General features: G+C 32.1%; 1 protein-coding gene across 4 annotated transcripts in view; it reads left to right on the forward strand.

Annotated features, from left to right (window-relative positions):
* The window catches only part of sog (chordin short gastrulation), a 56,317-nt gene extending 36,829 nt beyond the window's left edge, over window positions 1-19,488 (forward strand). For all 4 annotated transcript variants that reach the window (XM_089174739.1, XM_089174732.1, XM_089174735.1 and 1 more), the window contains exons 4-9: window positions 3,062-3,191; window positions 12,396-12,461; window positions 12,877-14,679; window positions 14,952-15,100; window positions 15,650-15,976; window positions 16,783-19,488. In XM_089174739.1, coding sequence (XP_089030865.1) covers window positions 3,062-3,191; window positions 12,396-12,461; window positions 12,877-14,679; window positions 14,952-15,100; window positions 15,650-15,976; window positions 16,783-16,977 — 2,670 coding nt within the window. In that variant the 3' untranslated portion in view covers window positions 16,978-19,488. The remainder of the gene's footprint in view (window positions 1-3,061; window positions 3,192-12,395; window positions 12,462-12,876; window positions 14,680-14,951; window positions 15,101-15,649; window positions 15,977-16,782) is intronic.
* Window positions 19,489-20,471: the final 983 nt, after the last annotated feature.

Here is a 20,471-nt window from a genome sequence, read left to right on the forward strand (position 1 = left end):
GAAATGTAGATCATACTTTAGATCCAAAGACAATTAGTTAACATTGGTATTCAATGGTTATTATTAAAAAATACTCATGTAAAGAAATTGTGAAGGTTTTAAAAGAACTTTATGTTGATTATTCAACACTTATTTGTAACCATCTTAAAAACTGTAATTGAGCAGTTCAGTGCACACATCGATTAAGTCCATAAAACAAAAAGTTGAGAAATGCGATGAAATAATGTATATTGTTGTATTACTTATTATTCAATGGGCAAAAAAATGTTGTCGTTTAATGGTGTTAATCTTTATTATTCAAGAAAGTTATTATAAATATAAAAAGTTATGAGACGATTATACCAAGTGACTTGACACTTAAATTTAAGATTTTTCACAAAGTGGAGTTAATCGATGTGTGCACTGAACGGCTCAATTATTATTTTATTAACCTAATATTTGTGTGTTGATTGTAATATCGTCATCATTAAAAAAAAAAAAAAAAAAGAAAAAAATAGAAAGAAAAAGCAAAACATCTGGTGTTAATGAAAGGATCAGAGTAATTAAAAATAATGAAACAGTTTAAATGCTATACTTCAACTTAAGAGCAATAGTATTGACATTGCGGTACGTTGGAAGCCGATGTTACAGGTATATACCAGCTACCGTATGGTAATGCGACCAGTCAATAAAGTTATCTATCAGTTACGTACACAACCACACGTATAACCACTCAGTAGAGTCGATTCTCAAGCGCCTACTTGAATAATCTTAGTGTTTAGTATCTTAATCGTCCTTTCCGTTCTCATTAAACATCTAGAAACGCTATAATCTTGAAGATTATTTCTTTGGTAAACATATCATTCGATTATATGAACAAACGTAATGTTTTCTAAATTGGTACAACAACAACAACACAACAAAAAAGATAGGTATGTTTCATTTGGGCAAAGTTACTAATCCTTAATGATGTGAAATTTCATTTGTTTTAGTTTTATTTCTCTATCGGAGTATTTAAATTATTGGTTATTTGAGGAAATGATAAATTATAGTTATTAAAATATTGCTTAAATTATTATTATTTTTTCTTGTTGTTTTAATGATTTATTTTAATAGTGTGTAGTATAATTTTAATATTATGAAATTTTTGTATGATTTTAAAAATAAAACTATGAAATGATAATTGAAATAATTGTATAATTTAAGATTTGTTTCTATGAATTGATAATTATTTTACAAAATGAAGAAAAGATAGTTAATAGAGATTCGTACTTTTTCTTTCAGTTAATTTTCTATGACTTTGAGAATAATTAAAAGTAGTACATGCATAACTCGTCGTCGGTTGATGATTTTCTATCTCTTTTTTAGTGTCTCTTTTTACATGGATTTTATCGATCGATCTCAAGTCCAACGTCTGAGTCTGATCAGTTGGATCTACGGTCGCGACCAGTTTTAATAGAGTTCAATTCTGCCAATCTTCTAAGAACGTGTCCTTGACTAGCAGCAGCAGCAACAGTCTTACGTTGGTTTACACTTTTGCCGTGCGTCTCGGGGGTCCATTAGATTTTGATTTGTTTCAATTAACACATGGGACAAATAGTATTATACCATAAATGTCTAAATTAATAATAGTAAGAAGAAATATGCGAGGCGTGTGAAAAAATAAAAAGAAGAAAAAAAGAAAAAAAGAAGAAATGAAAAAGAGACAAATAGATGTAGAAAAAAAAAAAAGGGTAAGAGAGAAAGAAGAGAAAGGTTGTCGTGTGGTTATAGTTGCAAGGAAGAGCTTATGGACGAACGCGCAAATTCTATTTTTAGAGTTGGGTGGAATGACAGTCCCTCTCGAGTGTGCATGAGGGGCTATTGATAGGTCGCGCGGCTTAGTGTGTTAGAAGAAGAGACAGACGCCTCAAGCGCCTCGGGCCTATGAATCAGCCCCGGCAATACGAGGGAGAGACCGACCGTTCTTGTTCTTTGAAGATTACGTTCTCTCTCAGCATCCTTCGTGTCTTATTCTTTTTCTTTTCTTCTTATTTCATTTCTCCTTACCTCTCCTCAACCATCAGCAATGTTCTCTCATCCCAAAGAAATATTTCAAACGATTCAAAAGAGTCCTTCCCTTTTCCCTTCCTTCCTTCCTTTCTTTCTTTCTTTCTTATCTGATCGGATCTGATAATAATTTTGACTCTTCCGCAAAACGGCCGATATTATCGTCAGAAAGAAATCGGCAAAGAAGGAAAGAATTTCTCAGCTTTGGGATTAAAAAAAAGGGAAATAATCGAAATCGTGGCAACGTTCAGGGTTTGTTGTCCCCGAGTTTAAACTTTCTCTCTCTCTCTCTCTCTCTCTTAGTTTGTCTCTCTGTCTCTGTCCTTTCGATTTCTCAGGAATGCCGCATGGCTCTATAAAACCCTTCACTTAATTTCCGCCTCTCGGTTTTATCCATGGTCAACCGGAACACGGATTCTCCTTTTTCGGGTTGTGCCCACAGGTTCTATAAAAGAAAAAAGAAAATAAGAAAATAAAGAATGGTTTTCTCTCTCTCCTTCGCACCTGAAAAGATAACTAGGACGCTGTGTAATTTTATCCTAAACTCTACAATTTACGGACTAACACTCTTCTCTATTTTCTATTTTTTTTTGTCCTTCTTTTATCTTGGTAAATACAAATAATAATATTGAAGTGAAAAAGACATCTTGACATCCCTGTGGTGGGATCTATTTCTGATTATAAACTAGTTCTTTTCTATGTATTCTATCAGATGTCAATTACTTGCTGTGAGATAGATTCAATGATGCGTAAAGAAGTAATATACACTTTGTGCTTCATTTACATACTTGAAAACATAGCACATGGTTACTTTCCAACTTCACCACTATACATATACATATACATATACATATACATATACATATATATATATCTTGTAAAAGAATTTATCGATAAGAGAGTAGATAGAATTCATTATTCTTAGGAAACATCAATGAAAGATAACACTTGTTTAAATATCTACTCATTGCAGTGAATGAATAATAAGTAAAAGAAAGCTAAATACTTATTTTGTATGTTTTTGTTGTTTTAGGTGCAAAAGAAACGACGAATCATCGCTAGGGTTCAATGCCGTAACATTAAGAACGAATGTCCAAAGCCCACCTGCGACGAACCAGTCTTACTACCGGGAAGATGCTGCAAATCGTGTCCTGGTGATTACAGTACGTTTTCAAATGCTAGATAGCAATTTCATGAATAACAACAACAACAACAAAAAAGGCTCAAGTCGATCTTAGGCTTATGCAAATAATCGAGATAACATCGTAGCTGATTTATACCAGGCTTGCAATTTAGATGATATAACTAAATAACTCACATTTCTTTTTTTTATATTTCTAATAAAAGTTATTATGTTTTGAGGAAGAAATTTAATATATATATATATTGCAATTGTTTCATAGAGAAATATAATATATAATATTTAATATATATAATATCTTATATATTATAATATCATATATATATATATTTTATATAAGATAATAATAATATAATTAATATTATATTATATTATTATATTATATTAAATAATAATAAATATAATATATTAAATATAATATATTATATTATATAAAAATTAATAAAATATTTATATATATATATTTATATATTTATATATATACATATATATTATATATGTTTATATAATTATGTATTATATATAATATATAATTATAATATATATTATATATAATATTATATATTTAATATATATAATATATAATTAATATTATTATTATATTATATATATATAATATTATATATATAATATTAGCACACTAACGGCTTTGTATATATATATATACTTTAATTTTTTCTTGGGTTTGTGTTAATCTTGAACCTTTTGACTACTCGATTCGTTTAAAATATTACAATCAGCATGATTTTAATGATCTGTGCGTAGTACATGGATAGTATTCGAAAGAGAGATAAAAGGGAGAAAGAGAGAGAGATACTAATGCAAGTTATGAATTTATTCGATAGATTTGTCGATCCATATTGTTCATGGTAATAACCCAAGCACACTGATGTGAGTAAGAGGCGTGGACAACGTCATAAAGATAAATTTGAAATTCCAAATGGAATTTGTAACAACGATAATATTGGCTTCACTTGATCAAAAGGTTGAAATCTATTCGTTTCTTCTGTAAAACGACTTACTAGTCATACTAAAATATTTCGCGACCGTAAATTCATTAGTTTTGATTGGACGATGAAAGGAAATATTTGAAAGGATTGTCAGACTTGACAGAAAATCTACTTATTATTTTTTTGTTGTTGTTTTTTTTTTTCTTTTCTTTTTATACTTATTCTTTCTTTCTGACGGCTCGTAAACATTGCGAAAGTATACGATCACAATAAATCGGGACACGTACCATTAATGAAAGTCAAGTGCCGTGCATAAATCATTTATCAACAATTACCAAGCAAGCGCCTCTTTGTCGTGTACCATTTTTTTGTTTTTCTTTCCCCTTTCTTTTCCTTGCAAAATTTTTATCGATCGATCGATCGATCGATCGGTCGTATACATTTACATCGATTAATCCTCATTCGATTATTTTTTTTTTTATTGTTTTTTATTGTTTTTTTTTTTTAGCAGAATTCTATAAAAATATTTGCGATTTTTTCAATATTGTATTTAACACTTAACCTATCAATGTATTTAGCCAATTGGATGTCAGATAAAATATTTGCTTTAATTTTAAAAATGAATAATGTACATTCTTACAAATTACAGAGAGCTCGGTTAAATATTTGACATATTTAGTTTGAAATGTCGAATATCAGTTAAATGATCAACCTTTCCATTTTTTTAAATTTTTTTTCTTTGTGAATTTGCTTTAACTTTAATAGTATGTCTCTTTAATCTTTATTATTAAATATTAAAACATTTATTATCTTGAAGACTATTGTTTCCATTATAAATTATTTTAAATATAAAAATTTAAACGTCAATTAAGTGTGTCTCGACACTAAAATTTAAAAGAATAATGAAAGTGGAGTTAATTACTTTGGCCTGTGAATAGCTCAATTGTCTCTTGTCTAAAAACGTAATTTAGAAGAGGTAATACGCATTTTAATTTTTTAGTATAAAATGGTCTCAGAGTGCTAAAAAGATCTAACCAAAAAAAGTGCGGAAATTTCATAGGGAATGTGCCATTGAAAGATCAAAATTGTAGATTTCTTAGAATTTTTGTTCTCTTTTAAATAAGTTTTAAAACTGTTACTAAAGCATTAGTAAAAAAAAAAACGTTTTATTATTATATTATAATATAATTATAAATAATTATGAAAAATAATATAATTATTAAAATTATTTATTTTATCTAATAATTAAAATATTAAAATATTATAACATATTATTTTATAATATCTAAAAATTAAAATTATTATTCATTAAAATATTAAAATAATCTAAAATATTATTTTATAATATCTAATAATTAAAATTATATTATATCTAATGTGTGGATTCTAGACCTGTTCAATAACGGTGATAATTAACATAACGAAACACTTAATTTACAAATTTTTTTAAACAGTAATCTACACTTTTTTATAATGCATAAAAAAAAAAACAAAGAAAAAAATTTTTATCTCAAATATTTTTTCATTCCGAATCCGAGAAAAATAAATAATATGAATTTAATGGATTAACAAATCGATAGATTTGATAGATCTTTTCTAGTGTAAATGTCTAAAGTCTAAGTCGCTTGACAAGTTTCTTTCTAAAACTTCTTTTCTCTCTCTCTCTCTCTCTCTCTCTCTCTCTCTCCCTCCCTTTCTATCTATTTATCTCTTGATTAGTATTAACTAATTCAAATAGTATAACGTTCTATGCATTTCAATGACCCCAATAATTTATTGAAACTGATCATCATCTTCCTGCTAGATTCATTAGTTAAATCAGTCATATTTCGTTAGAAACTATTCCTTAGTTCTTTCGATAGATATCATTATGCATATAAAGTTAGATTTATAGTTAGATTCTTTGTTCATTTTGCTTAGATATTTCTCGAGAGAGAGAGAGAGAGAGAGAGAGAAGAGTATCGTCTAGACATCCTTCATTATAATACGATAAAAGTTCCCTATGATGGCTTCATTAAAGTACCAAAGCGTAAATATCTCTCTCTCTCTCTCTGTTTCTCTCTGTGTGAAACTCTTTTTAAGTGTGTATTAAATATCACGATCGTTAATGTATCCTTACAACGTTTCTCATCCTTAAATGGTTTATAGTTTATAGCTGTTTTTGCAATACTAAGATTGACTTATCTCAGAGGTCTTTATAAATGCCTCATTAGAAAGGATAGAAAATAGTTAGACTGGTTTCTACAAATAATGAAAGCGAATAGATCGCGAACTTCGAAATGAAACACAAAGTTCAATGTACGGATGATTGCATATGAAAACAATTAGAATATTAAGTATTACATATCAATAATAATAATGTATAATATGTTTACTTACAATCTAACCAATTACTCTATTATTATCTATCTTTTCATCAATATTTGCCAAGTCTTATCATCAATGATTGCATCGATTGATTCCGCAAATAACAACGTTCTTGAGAACTTTATCTAAAGATACAATAATTACCTATTGGTTATCATTTAAAAATACAACATTTCCTTTTTCTAATCGTTTTTCTAACATTTCCATGAGCAATAGGATTAAATACTTCGACAACAATAAATCTATACAGAAACTTTATATATATATATATATTATATTTTATATTCAGTATACGTTAAGCTGTTATTCTACTCACTCAGTCGAGTATCCGTGTACTTGATAAGATACTTGAGTAAAAGAAATATATCTGGGTATATTTTACTCAAATACTCTACCCGTGTTACTCAAGTATTTACAATATTGCGTATTTTTATTCTCCCTTTTATAGAATTCGTGTGAATTCTTTACATACACCTTCTTATACCTATTCAATACTAGTCAAACGATTGGGTCTTTTTTACCTTCTCTTTAGAATCAACAACACACAGGTTTTTTTCCCCCAAAAAAAGGTTACCAATCCATTTTACTGCGTTGCTTGATTTTATTGATACGATCAGGACTAGTAATCCAACGTGTTAGATCGTTGAATTTACAATTAGTATTTACAATAAATAATATTTATTTATTTATTTCTTTTTTTTTGAGATAATAAAACTATTGAACGAGAGAAGTCAGTTACAAGACTACAATAATTTCATATTTGTATTTTTCATTTGATTTTTACAAATATCCCTGGGGACTGTGTAGAATTCAAATAATATTCCATATTGTGAAATAAAACTAAATTCTCAGATACTCGAAGTACCTACTTGAATTGTCAATAGTTAATAAAAAAGAAGAAAGATTAAACGTAAATTGAAAAAGTTGAAAAGAAAAAAAAAGAAGATATAGGAAAGGCTAGAAAAATAGTAACTCAATCTTGGAATATACTTACGTATGTATCAACAATTTGAATTTTTTCTTTTCAAAAGATCGTCATATAAATTCAGCGAATTAACGATTCGTATAAATATAGATTTATTTTATAACCTTAGCCTGGAAATAAATTATGAACTACGGTTATAACCTTCGAATACATTATCTCTAAGCGCCAGCAACGACGACAACGGCTAAGATGTCGCACTAGAGTCGCATTTCTCTTGCACGAATAAGAATAAGAAGAAAAATAATAAGAAGAAGCTAAAGAAGAAGCCGAAGAAGAAGAAGTTAACGAAGAAGTGGAATAAAAAGAAGATGAAGAAGAAGAAGAAGAAGTAGAAAAAGAAGAGAAAACGATAGAATCGAATTTGTACATATCTCGAGGATAAGAGATTGTAGTGGTGAAGTTGATGCTCTGGTATAGTACTACCAACAGACGAGGTCGTGCCAAAGATAACGACTATAAGAGAGAGAAAGAGAGAGAGAGAGTGAATTGGTGGAGAGAACAACAACAAAAAGGAAAAGACGTAGAAAAAAATATAGTAGATGATAATAAGAGTGGGAGATAGAGAGGGAATGATAAAGATGTGAGAATGAGAAAGAGAAAGAAGCTAACGATGCTTGGCGGAGAGGGCGGGCGCCACGGTTTAGCGCCATGGCGCCGGCTATATTACTGCATGGCGTCACTTCGATTAAGCCGTGCAATCTAAATGTAAATATTAGCATACGTAATGATCGGGCAAAACGCGTGCGAGCATGCCGACTGAGAATAGACTGGAAAAGAAGAAGGAAGGTGGAAGGTCATGAGGAAACCGAAGGAAGTGGTATAAGCAGGATTTTACACCTATTCATTCTCTTTCCTTTTTCACCTTTTTATTTTTTTTTATTTTGAATGAAACTAATGGAAAGTGGACAAAATTTTATATCGTTAAAATATTTATATATATATATGTATTGTAATTTAGATTATTCGCGAATAATTTAAGTTTTACACGAAATATTTAGGCGTATTAACCCTTAAAGTGCTGAATACTTTTATCTAAAATGTTTTGTAGAAGCGGAATAATTTATTAATAATAAATTATATTTTTATAATTAAAGTTTTTCTTTTCTGAATATAATTTAATTAATTAATATAAACATTTATCAAACCAACCACATTTACCATTTTACCAAACGCATATATGCATCCATAGCACTCTAAGGATTAAGGGAAGCATTAAAAAAGAAAAAAGAAAAGAATTTTATTAGTTTTTATTAACCAAAATTTGTTTTTACTTTTGAATTAAAATATGAAAAAACTTTTTCCTCGACCCATTATATACATACATATATATATATATATCAAATCGTTAATTACTAAATAGTGTGAAATTCGTTTTGGCGTACGTACAACTTTCTCCTTTGAAAGTGGCTTACATATTTCACCGTTTCTTTACATATGCCAATAAACAGCTACATTTGTGATTCCTTTCGAGAGATAGTTTTTCTTATAAGTCGCTTCCTATAGGATTAAGTTCAAGATTTCTCTATCGTTACGAATAAAAAAAAAAAAAAAGAAAAAAAAGAAAATATTAAAATATGGTGGAGAAGAGACCAAATGATGAAAAATCATTTTCATGGTTGAAAGTTGTAATCTTGAGAACGTGTTAACGGTACAACAACCGTAGGTGTATTTAAGTTCGAACACGACTAGACCAATAAATACAACAACGAATATACATACTTTGCTTTCTACGAGCTTATACATATATATATATATCTATACACGTACTTACTTGGAGACTCAGAATTTGCGTTCCTTGCGTCTAAAAGTGCGACAATAAATAAGTCCTGCATGCAAATGCTATTTATCGAGGGGGTTTTAACAATTCAGGCGCATGTTACATGCTAGAACGTTGGCATACGTTCCCTCTGCTGCACATTCAGCGTCATGGCATTACGTTTTCTTTACGAGTTCCTTATTCACGAGTTATCGTTTTCTACTTTCCCTCCCACTCCACCCCACTCCACCCCACCCTACCCCCATTTTATTTCTCTTTCTAATATATCACACTGGATTAGGAATGATTACAAAAGCGAAATTCCAATTACTTTCAAGAAATAAGAAAGAAAAATAGAGGAAATAAGTGAAAAGCGTGGGAAACAAAAGATCCGTCATGTTGTTATAAATTCTTCCGTTAAATTGTTCCTATCTTCCAGGATATACATATATGTATGTATATTAATCCAACATTCCTTCCGTATACGACGACGACGACGACGACGACACAAGCTCTCGCTAAGTCGAGAAACCAGATTTTAAAGGTCACAGCAAAATTCCAATTGCTATCGCGATAAGTAGAAGAAAAGGAAAAATTGTAAGGAATTGGCTCTCTCTCCCTCTCTCTCTCTCTCTTTCTGTCTCTTTTTCTTTCATTCTTAAACACGATTTGCAGTGGGATACGAGCTCCTTACGATTTGATTTTTTAATACTTGGCTCCTGAACACTAGAACGAGACTTAAACTTGATTTACTATCCTAGTTGTAGAATTAATGGGCCAGGAATATCGATAAAACGATGTTTTATATTTATTCTTAATTGGGCCAAGTTATGCGCAGAAAACTACCAATACTCAATGATTTGAAAGTGTGTTAAGTTTGTTTGAAAATTTTTATCTAAAAAAAAAAAAAAAAGGAAATGCTTTATTTCTATTAGACATATAATCATATTTGATTTCTTAATGTTATCCTATTATATTTTTTAAATAGCTTATTTAATACCACAGTTCAAATGTTTGTAATATAAAATTGTTTTAAGATTTGATATAGTGGAGTTACTGAACATATATTACGTCAAAGATACTTCTATTACTACAGTATTCTTTTAAACTTGCAAGAAATTAGTTTTACAGTAAATTGTAAACTTGCAAAATTAATCAATCAATAAATAATGTAAGAGTGATTCTATGGTTTGGTAGTTTAAAGAATACAAATTTGAAAGTCCAGTGATACGTACTGTGTTTAATTAATTTTCTTGTTATCTTGGGGGTTGGTAGATTTATTCATAAGTAGAATCAATTAAGAACCTACGTGTTGTTTAACATAATATCTAAAGATAAATCATTGAAAAATATCTAAATAAAGAAAATGATAGTTGTCTTCGTTTAGTGTCCTGGTAATCATCTGACAGTCTCATTGCCTCCTACCGATGGAAAGGTAAAGTCGTCGTACGATTAGTGATGCGTACAGTTTCCTTTTATGGTTCTCATCTTGATAAGAAACTGCGACCCATGAGCTCACCGATTGGACTGTCACATCGATTCTCATCGACTTTGAAACGACCGACGGACGTCACAAGAACGGACCTAAGAGTTTCTTTGTCGTTTGCCGTCGTTGTCGTCGTCGTCGTCATCGTCGTTGATGTCGTTGTTGTCATTGTTGTTATTGTTGTTGTCGTCGTCGTCTTCGTCGTCGTCATTCGACGATCGAATATGGAAAAAGAAACGAAATAGGATGAAACTTGTTTGAATCTCCCGCCTCCTTGAACTCTTCGTGCTCCCTCGAGTTCCTTCGAGTTACCTCGAGGGCACTCGAGGTCGACTTACCAAGAGACCCACGACCAAGTCTTCGGAGGTCATCCTCCTCGTGTATGTACGTACGTACGTATATTAATGCAAGCGAAATCCTACGGAAATCATTTACAATATTTATCTTCTATACTCCTCTCTCCGAGTTTAGTTGATTATGCACCATGATACGTTAGAAATCAACTTCCAACCGTTCCTAAAGGAATTATAACAACAAATTAGAAAATATAAAAGATGATTTATTCAAATAAATTAATATCAAATAATCAGCAAAATTTGATTAGAGATAGAAGCCTAAATCTAAAAATGGCCACAACTTTTTTGGGAACGCTACTCATATCATAAAATTTTAAGAAGACTTAAACACAAAACACATTATAGAATTCATTCGCACGGTTAGCCAACAATAAATAATTTAACATTATCCAATAATAAATCAGCGATTCATAGGTTGAGAAACACTGATATATCTTATATTTAACAAACCATTCATCTTGAAGATATGAATGAACAATGAATTTGACAAGTTCAATTCTAGCTTTGAAGTAAGATGGCTTACTAGAGTGTTAACTCGTCGACTCGTTACGCTTTTTTAGTAGACAAGCAAAGAAATTGATATCTCGCTGGGATCACTGTATGTATCCGCATTGCAATCACGATCGTATTCACGAGAAGGCAGAGTGACTTGCTTGGTTTACTTTTTTTTATTTTACTTATTTTTTCTTCATCAGCTTTGCAATGATTTCAAGAGAACTAAGTTTATCGCTTACATTAACCCCTTGAAAAGTGGCGCCACTAAGAACATATGGCGTCTCTTCCCCCAATTGCTTGAGCATCAACGTATGAGAAGATTGAATCGATTTTTGGCCGGGTGTTGAAAAACGCAAGAAAAAAAAAGAGGAAAAAAAAAGATCAGTCGTCTTATGATCGTTTAGTAAAATTTTAAACCAGCCGGATCGTACTTGTTCGGAATGAACAACGTGGTGGGGATCGACGCGGCACAAGCGCCATAAAAGCAACATTCGAAGTAGCAGTAGGTTGGCGCCAACCAGCTCTTTTTCTTACCGTACGGTCATTCTTTATGGTTCGTACACACAGATATTCCGGACTCTCAATGAGGAATATATAGATTCTCCTTATTTCTCTTGGTTTAGCACCACCAGCAGTTATTTTTGTTTTATGTTTTCACCCACACCAACTAACTATTGATACTATACTCATGTATATGTTGTACGCTAGCAATCATTTTTTCAATTTTCTCCGGTTATTCTTATCCAAGCGAAGGAATTTTTATTGTTGTTTTTTTTTTTTTTTTTTTTTTTTTTTTATAAATTTTCTTATATCATCTTCGATTTGTTTCAGTTACCGACACGGTTCAGGATCTACCAGCTCAATTGACGTCGGAGGAAGAGGAACGAAGCTTGAAACGTAATTTCTCTCTTCATAATTTAGTTCTTTTTTTCCCCTTTGGTAATCTCTTTTTCTCTCTAAGCGAAATGCTATAACTCAATTCGCACGGGATTAAAGTTAGCACCTACGATCGTGGTGAAGATATGCCGCTGATATACGAAGTTTATCGGTACGAAAGGAACGCCATCGTACCGGTCCAATGTTAACTCGCGAAAATCGTTATTTATGATTTTACGGTGTACCGTTTTAGAGAGCGTCGAGTTATTTACGTGCCTTCGAAAAGAGAATCTTAAGTAATAATGCTACGCTTACCAGGACGGCTGAATATCGTAAAATAGAAGTTGACTTTTATATCGAACGTTGCATTTTAACTTTACATTGAATTTTTTTATTCTATCAAATTGATTTTTACACTTTTCGTATCGTTCAACAGATTTCGGTACGCTGTTAACTGGAAAAACGTCCCAAGTGATACGCCGTGACGACGCAACACCATCATTCAGCTATAACAGTGCCTATAATTACTTAGCCACTGGTCGTTTCACGTTCCACCGAAAGAATTTGTATTATTCATTTTATCTATCAGCTGGGACACCTCGACCAAGGAGTATACAATTCATTGATAGCTCTGGCAATATTCTAGAAGAACAAACGATCGATGCCGCTGGTGGAGTTTATCAGAATGCAACAGGCAAAGTTTGTGGGGTTTGGAGAAGAGTACCAAGAGATTACAGAAAATTATTACGAGAAGAACGTCTTCATGTATCCTTCATTTGGGAACCATGCGCTAGTTTGACAGGACAATTGTCTCGATATCGAGCATTGTCTAGTGAACAATTTACATCTTTGTTGGAACCAACAATGGGTGTAGATAGATCTGTGATGTCAGGTGCAGGAGGCACTGCAATTGTCTCGGCTTCGTCAGCTTCAGCACCTTCAATTCATATTTCTCTCGTGTTCAATGGCGTTTTCTTACCAAACGATGTATCTGAAGTGCCAATAATTGTTCAGCTCGAACATGTGGAAAAGGATTATATAGTATTGACGGAAGAAATTATTGTAAAAAAGCCATCTAACGAACTGAACTTTGGGGAAGTTCGAAGTGCTTTGTCTGGAGCTGATCTACGTCTTCTAACGCGAGGAAAGTTATCAATCAGCATAATATCTCGAAGAGATCCACAGGCTTTGAGATTGTCTGGTATGGTTGGTCCACGAGTCAGTTGTGACATCTATCAGACGTTGTTGATATCTGAGAGTTCTTCTAAAGCTTCAGGGTTGGCTTGGGCTTTTCTTGATCGCACTGGTGCCTTGAGATATGGCGTAAGACTGATTGGTTTAGAAGAGGAAAGTCCATTGGTAACTTTGGTCGATGAGGGTGGCAAACGTCGTACAGAACTTGAAGATCTGACTCCATCTTTACGAGATGGTTTTGCTAATGGTACACTCGATCGACCTGGACCACGTTTCCTCGAGCCATTATTCAATGGTGAACTTTCGGTTGTCGCTGCATCTCATTTAGGCTCCCTGCTACGTGGTCGTCTTCTTCAGAGACCAGTTGCTGATGCCAGAGATACCGCAGCTCCGGTTTTATTGAGAAGGCTAAATGATGATTCACAACATCCAGCACTAACTGCTTTGATTTGGACTGCCATTGATTTAGATTGTGCTCTTCATTATGAACTTGAAATAGCTGGACTTGAACAACCTAGTATAAGCTCGAACGGTGACCAAGATGAACGTACTTTTGGCTTGTATCTGGAAACTATGCCAATTCTCGCCCAGGGTGCTCCAGTTGCCAGAAGACTTCTTGAAGAATTCACGGGAAATATTCTCGAGGGATCCGTCACCGGGCTCTCACCTGTGGAGTTATACAGGATCGAGTCTGGCATCGGCCTTCTCGAAGTGATGGACAAACAAACAGGCAGTTTACTGAAGGCACCTTTTAAGGCCAGAGCACCTCTCAGTTGTCTACCCCATTACGCCGACAACGACGTTGCCTCGGTCGTCGCTTACAATGTTTATCCGCCAAGATCGGACATCGAAACTGGCGCTTGTTTTCATGAGACTAGATTTTACGAGGAGGGTACTCAATGGACATCTGCTAACGACCCATGCTCAATGTGTCATTGTTATCGGGGATTGGCTCAATGCGATCCAGTACCTTGTCCAGTACTTGCTTGTCCTCAGGGTAAACAGCTGAAACCAACAGCAGGACATTGCTGTCCTATCTGCTCAGGTAAACCATTTCTTTCTCTCTCTCTCTCTCTCTCTCTCGTCTATCGAGATTCAATAAAAAAGATAAAGTTACTCGCGTGAAAGATTCGTCTTCTCAATTTCGCGGTTTGTTCTCCCACTTTGGTTAGCAAGAGTTGACCAAGAGATCGAATACGATATCATGGCAACGTAAACACTACAAGTATCGTCGTTCTACGGGTTTCCAAGTAGCTAATCGCGCATTCGAACGTGAAACTATTTGAAAATGTATTTTCACATTAATTCCTTTCACAGCTACAGCGACAAATACAACGGCTAAGAGTAATGTCACTTACGTTGGAAGAGGTTGTATTCTCGCGGGACAATATCATCCTAGTGGAGCTTCCTGGCATCCTTATTTGCCACCAGTTGGATTTGACACTTGTGCTGTTTGTACCTGCGACGTAAGTTTTATATTTGAGATTCCTCATTCCGAGAAAATTCTTATTGCGTTCCGAGATATAACTTACGTCAAAGTTGCAATGCACTCGTTTAAAGTTTTACTTTCACTCGTTCGAAAGCGTTTTGCAACATCAACGTCATTCCCATATACATACCATATACCATATATTCTAAGTTATAATAAAAGTTACACGCGATGCGCAGAATAATCCATAGAGATAATATCTATGAATTTAATATAAATTACGTAAGAATAACGTGATATATTATAAATTATGACTAGTCACACACATTCGATATTGATCGATGATTTTATTGACGTAGGCAACTATTTTTACAGTATTATTAATAAAAATGATTACAAGAAATGTTGATAAACTTTACATTAGAATAATTTCTTTGATTTATCTATCACGAATATATGACACTGACAGATAAAATCTTCTCTGCGTAAACAAGTTACTATCACTTCTTATTCGACGTTTGTCTTCTAATTACTCGAGCGAACAAGCCCTCGAGTCTTATTCGTTTCTCGTTCATTTATCTTATAGGCTGTCACGTTAGAGGTGAAATGTCCGAGAGTGCAGTGCCCGCCATTGGATTGCGACGAGAAGATCGCCTTTAGACCAGACAAGAAGGCTTGCTGTAAACAATGTCCTAGCACAACTCCAAGTTCTGCTATAGCGGTGACTGGTAATTTGGATGGGATGAGTTTACCACGAGATCAAGCAGTACTATCGATTCTTCGTTCACCCGAAGAAATTTTAGCTACAGGTGGTTGCAAGTATCCTCTCGGTGGACCCTATGAGAATGGTATGGAATGGCATCCAAGAGTTCACTCCCATGGTGAAATGAAATGCGTCAAGTGTCGATGCAAGGTAAGAAAAAGAGAGAAAGAATGATTGAAAGAAGGTCAGTTTTTCATCAAGTTCTGGATATGAAAGCTATTATCACTTCCTAGTTTATCAAGTGTTAGATTAATTTTATTTATCGAGAAATTGCAATTGAAGAATTTTCCTTATTGTACGAGTACTCGTTGTTGCCAAGCAAGATTCTCCTCGGCAACAACCACGACTCGCTTTACTTTTGCTCCTTGTTCTCGCACCATCGTCGTATGTTGCTCGCTCACACTCGTTAGAAGAGTAACCTCATTGCAATATCCAGACACGGGCACGACGAGAAAACCTTTAAGGAGAAAACCTTTAACCGGACTCGTTCGCCCGAACCGACCATTAAAAGGGTCCATCCATTACGATGAAAATGGAACACGGCCTCGGTGTGTATGCTCGCGCGAACGTATTGCGGCCTCGTATATACATATTTCGAAAGAAATCATCTGACTTTTTAGAAGATCAAAACAAATTTTCTATTCCATTTAGTATCTAGTTACTTTAATAAACTTTAGATTAAAGCTATTATTACCCGTCTCGTTAAATATTCGAATATTCGGTAAGATACGCGAGTAAATGAATAATACCAGGTATGTTTTACTCAAATACTCTAATCGTGTTATTCAGGTATTTACAATGTTTTTCGGACAATTTATATTTCTCAACAAATATACATATCGGTCATTAATATCTCAAGATAAATACGGGTACTAGGGTATTCGGGAGTTACCATTAATTGTAATAATTTACATATATAGAAATAATTTTATAAGATTAACTTAATATTATTTCAGAATGGGGAAGTCAGGTGTGAAAGGAAACGTTGTCCGAGATCTCTTTGCAACTCGATCGCCCATCAAATGAAACGAGGTGATTATGTAGCAGACGGCGATGATTGTTGTACAGTACAATGTCGTCGTGCAAGACGTCATCATCGTAACCATCATCATCCCTTAAGACATTCAGTGTCGCCAAGAGAATTGAGCTAAGTACCGGATATTCTTTCTTTACGGAGAAGAACCCTTACTCGTCCTAAATCGAGTGACTAACTTAGTTATTGTTACTCTTTTGTACGAGGAAGACTCTTATTCTCTACTTTGGGCGAAGTACTATTGTGTACTTTTTACATTAACGTATATATCCTAATCCTTGGTCCATTGAAAACCACAATCCAATGGAATTCGGAAAAGTAGAGAACGAGGAAAGGGAAAAGGGTAGTTCGAGAGTATTGATTCTCACTGGGTATCCAACACGATGGGAATGAATGGAGAGAAAAATTTCGTGAACACAATGAACAAAATAAAAATTGAGAAGTCTCTCTCTCTCTTTTTTTCTCTCTCTCTCTCTCTTTCTCTCTCTCTTAGTCTTCGTTCTCTTAATCGTTCATACGTCGGACCCCATGGCACCCAGTAGCCCGCAGCCAGACGTTTTATTAATCAATTGGCTCTCATCAAGGAATAAACGAAACGGAAGCTAACTGCTCTCTATTTACGAGCTACTATAAGGTACAGCAACCTTTTGAAGGCAAAAAAAAATGAAAATAAAAACGAAGAGAAGGAGAAAAATGACGATGACGAAGATGATAGAATGATGATGATGATGATGATGATGAGAGGGAAAAGAAACTTTAGTCGTAACGGTATCGCAGTGCTCTACTGTACCCACCAACCTCATCGAGTTACCCAGCAACCAAAGAAGACTGAAGAACCTCCGATGGCGACATCAGTTATCATTATGCGATATCGCTTGCTTCATAATCTTACTAATTATTTCAGCTTATTATTATTATTATTACTATTATTAATTATTATTATTATATTATATACCATTAATATTGATATTATTATTATTATTATTACTATTAGATATATTATTATTGGTATTGTCGTAACTAGTACGAGCTACTACGGTAACTTTATTTCTTAAGAACCTTACAGGTAACCTTGCGTAACGTTTTACCTATACTTGTAAATATCGGATATCGTTCCAACATTATTTTCATTCATATTTGCAATTTACCTTTCGTAATGCCAACAATTCGAGTCTTTTCTTTTCATGTATTTTCGCTATTATTTAACACTTGTGTATTTATTATTGTTTCTTTTTAGCTCTCTTCTTCTTCTTCTTCTTCTTTTTTCTTCTTCCTCTTTTTTTTTTTTATATCTTTCTTTCACTGATGAACTTCATAGAAAATAATCTAGTTTGCAATAACTCTTATTTATTTGGTCAGTATAATTATTAATTATTAGTAAGTATTTTGTTAAAATAAATCATCAATATATGTGAATATTTGATCAAATTAGTACATTTTGTCAATTGATAAAGTTGCGTCAGGGATTAATTCAATAATGCGTTAGAATTGCGTTAATATTGCGTTAGGGTTTACTAACAATTTATATTTTTATATAATATTGACAATCAATTTTAATGAAAAATTTGTTGTGAAATATTGACCTGATAAATATTAGCCGTTAGCAATTTCATTTGTCTCATAGTATTTTTACCTCATAAAAAGCTTAGTCTTTCTTTTACCTAAGACAATAAATTAATTATTTTAGAGATTGAATTGGTACGTAATCAGTGCTGTCTGTCTTTGTTTAAAAAAAAAAAAAATAATAAACAAAAAGAAAAAATAGTAATGATGTGTAAAAAAAAATATGTTTAGTGTAAATCCGTCGTCTATATGTATAAAATATTTTGTAAGCGTGTTTGAATCGTTGAATCGTTTTCGATGTATAATAAGCGATAAAACTGTGAAACTTTGATTTGTAAATGTTAGGACAAGAAAGTAAAACACAGAAAAAGAAACAAAAAAATGAGAAAAACATAAAGATGGGTAGTAATGGCTCGTACGTTGTCGCGGCAACAGCAGCAGGCAGGCCTGGTTGCTTTTTTGAAAAGGGCAACGATTCCTTTCCGTCAAATACAAACTTTGGAAGCACAAATTTTATTCGTGTTCCATGTTTAAATAACGACGGAAAGTTATTTCTTTCTTTCACATATTTTCTACGAAAAAGCGTTGATCCGCTCATAACCGTTCGTGCCTTAATTATTATTATTATTATTTTCGTGCATGCATTAGTTCGATACTATTAACTATAGGATTATATAAGATTTAAACTATATGAGTAAAACAGTCTGTTGATTATTGACAATTTTGTACATAAAAAGAAAGGAAAAAAAGTAACAGACGAACATGTGTAATGTGTAAGGAAATGAAGCATCTATCGATATACTAATGAATTATCAATTATAATTATTATTTTTATCATTATTATTATTATTATTAATTATCATTATTATATATTACTATTATTAATATTATTTATACAACTCGATAGTTTATAATATATCCCTAATTGATTCCACGTGATTAAAACGTGGTTTCTAAAGTAACAAACCTATCATTTGTAATTACAGTTATTATTATTAGTCATTATTATTTAAAATCATCTCTCTCTTCCACTTACGTATGCATGTTATCGATCTTTATCTTTTTTTCTTTCTTTTATATATATGTATATATATATATAATAATAATATATATATATATAAAATAATAAATATTTATTATTATTTAATAATAAAAATATTTATTATATATATATATATAATAAATATATATATATATATATATATTATATATATTATATATATATAAGCTTTACAGTTTTTGATTTAAATCAGATGGCAATTTTGTTGTTGTTCAAATCATTTAAATATCAACGTTACTATTTCAATCCTTTAATTAGAATTAATTGTAAAATGTTAATTGTTTCTAGAAATCAAAAGATAAATCTCAGTGATCTTATTTAATAATCGTTATTTTTCATCTTGCCGCTTAGTGACTATGGTTTTTTTTTTAACTCTTTTATTATAGTTAAATTATAAATCAAGCACGTAAATTTATTTGAAATTAAATTTCGTTAAAGAATAGAACTATACTGTGCCAAAACTATTAAGGTATGATTTATTATATTAAAAAATATTATCATTTATTACATTTATTGCCATTATCTCTAACTCCCATTGTAATTGTCATTATGTATGCATTACACATTTAAGATATTATCTTTCTTGTTACACCGAAAGTGAAATAATGTACCTAACTAATTGACATTGCTAATTAATACAATGAAGCTTAATAGCGAAAAAAAATGTATGCCGATTGCAGTATTTTCATTAATAAAATAAATGTACTCCATTTTTTTTTTCGTCAGCACGACAAATTTCTGTGCAGTTTGTGTTTTCACTCCGAACTTAAAAAGTTACGAATTATTTGATTGATTACAAAAAAAAAAAATAACAATAGAATTTTTAAGCATCAAATTAAAATACTTATATAATTTAAATATTAAATAAATATTGAATAATTAACATTTAATTTCTTTTTTGCAACTTATCAAGTTGTTTGTGGGTTCAATTTAATAGTATCCTTTATTATCGATAATTAAAGAATATTATCTATGACCGTTCTTTTTTT

The sequence above is a fragment of the Polistes dominula genome, unplaced genomic scaffold (genome assembly GCF_049000335.1).
Source record: "Polistes dominula isolate Pdom_NZ unplaced genomic scaffold, Pdom_raw_medaka contig_28, whole genome shotgun sequence".
NCBI lineage: Eukaryota > Metazoa > Arthropoda > Insecta > Hymenoptera > Vespidae > Polistes > Polistes dominula.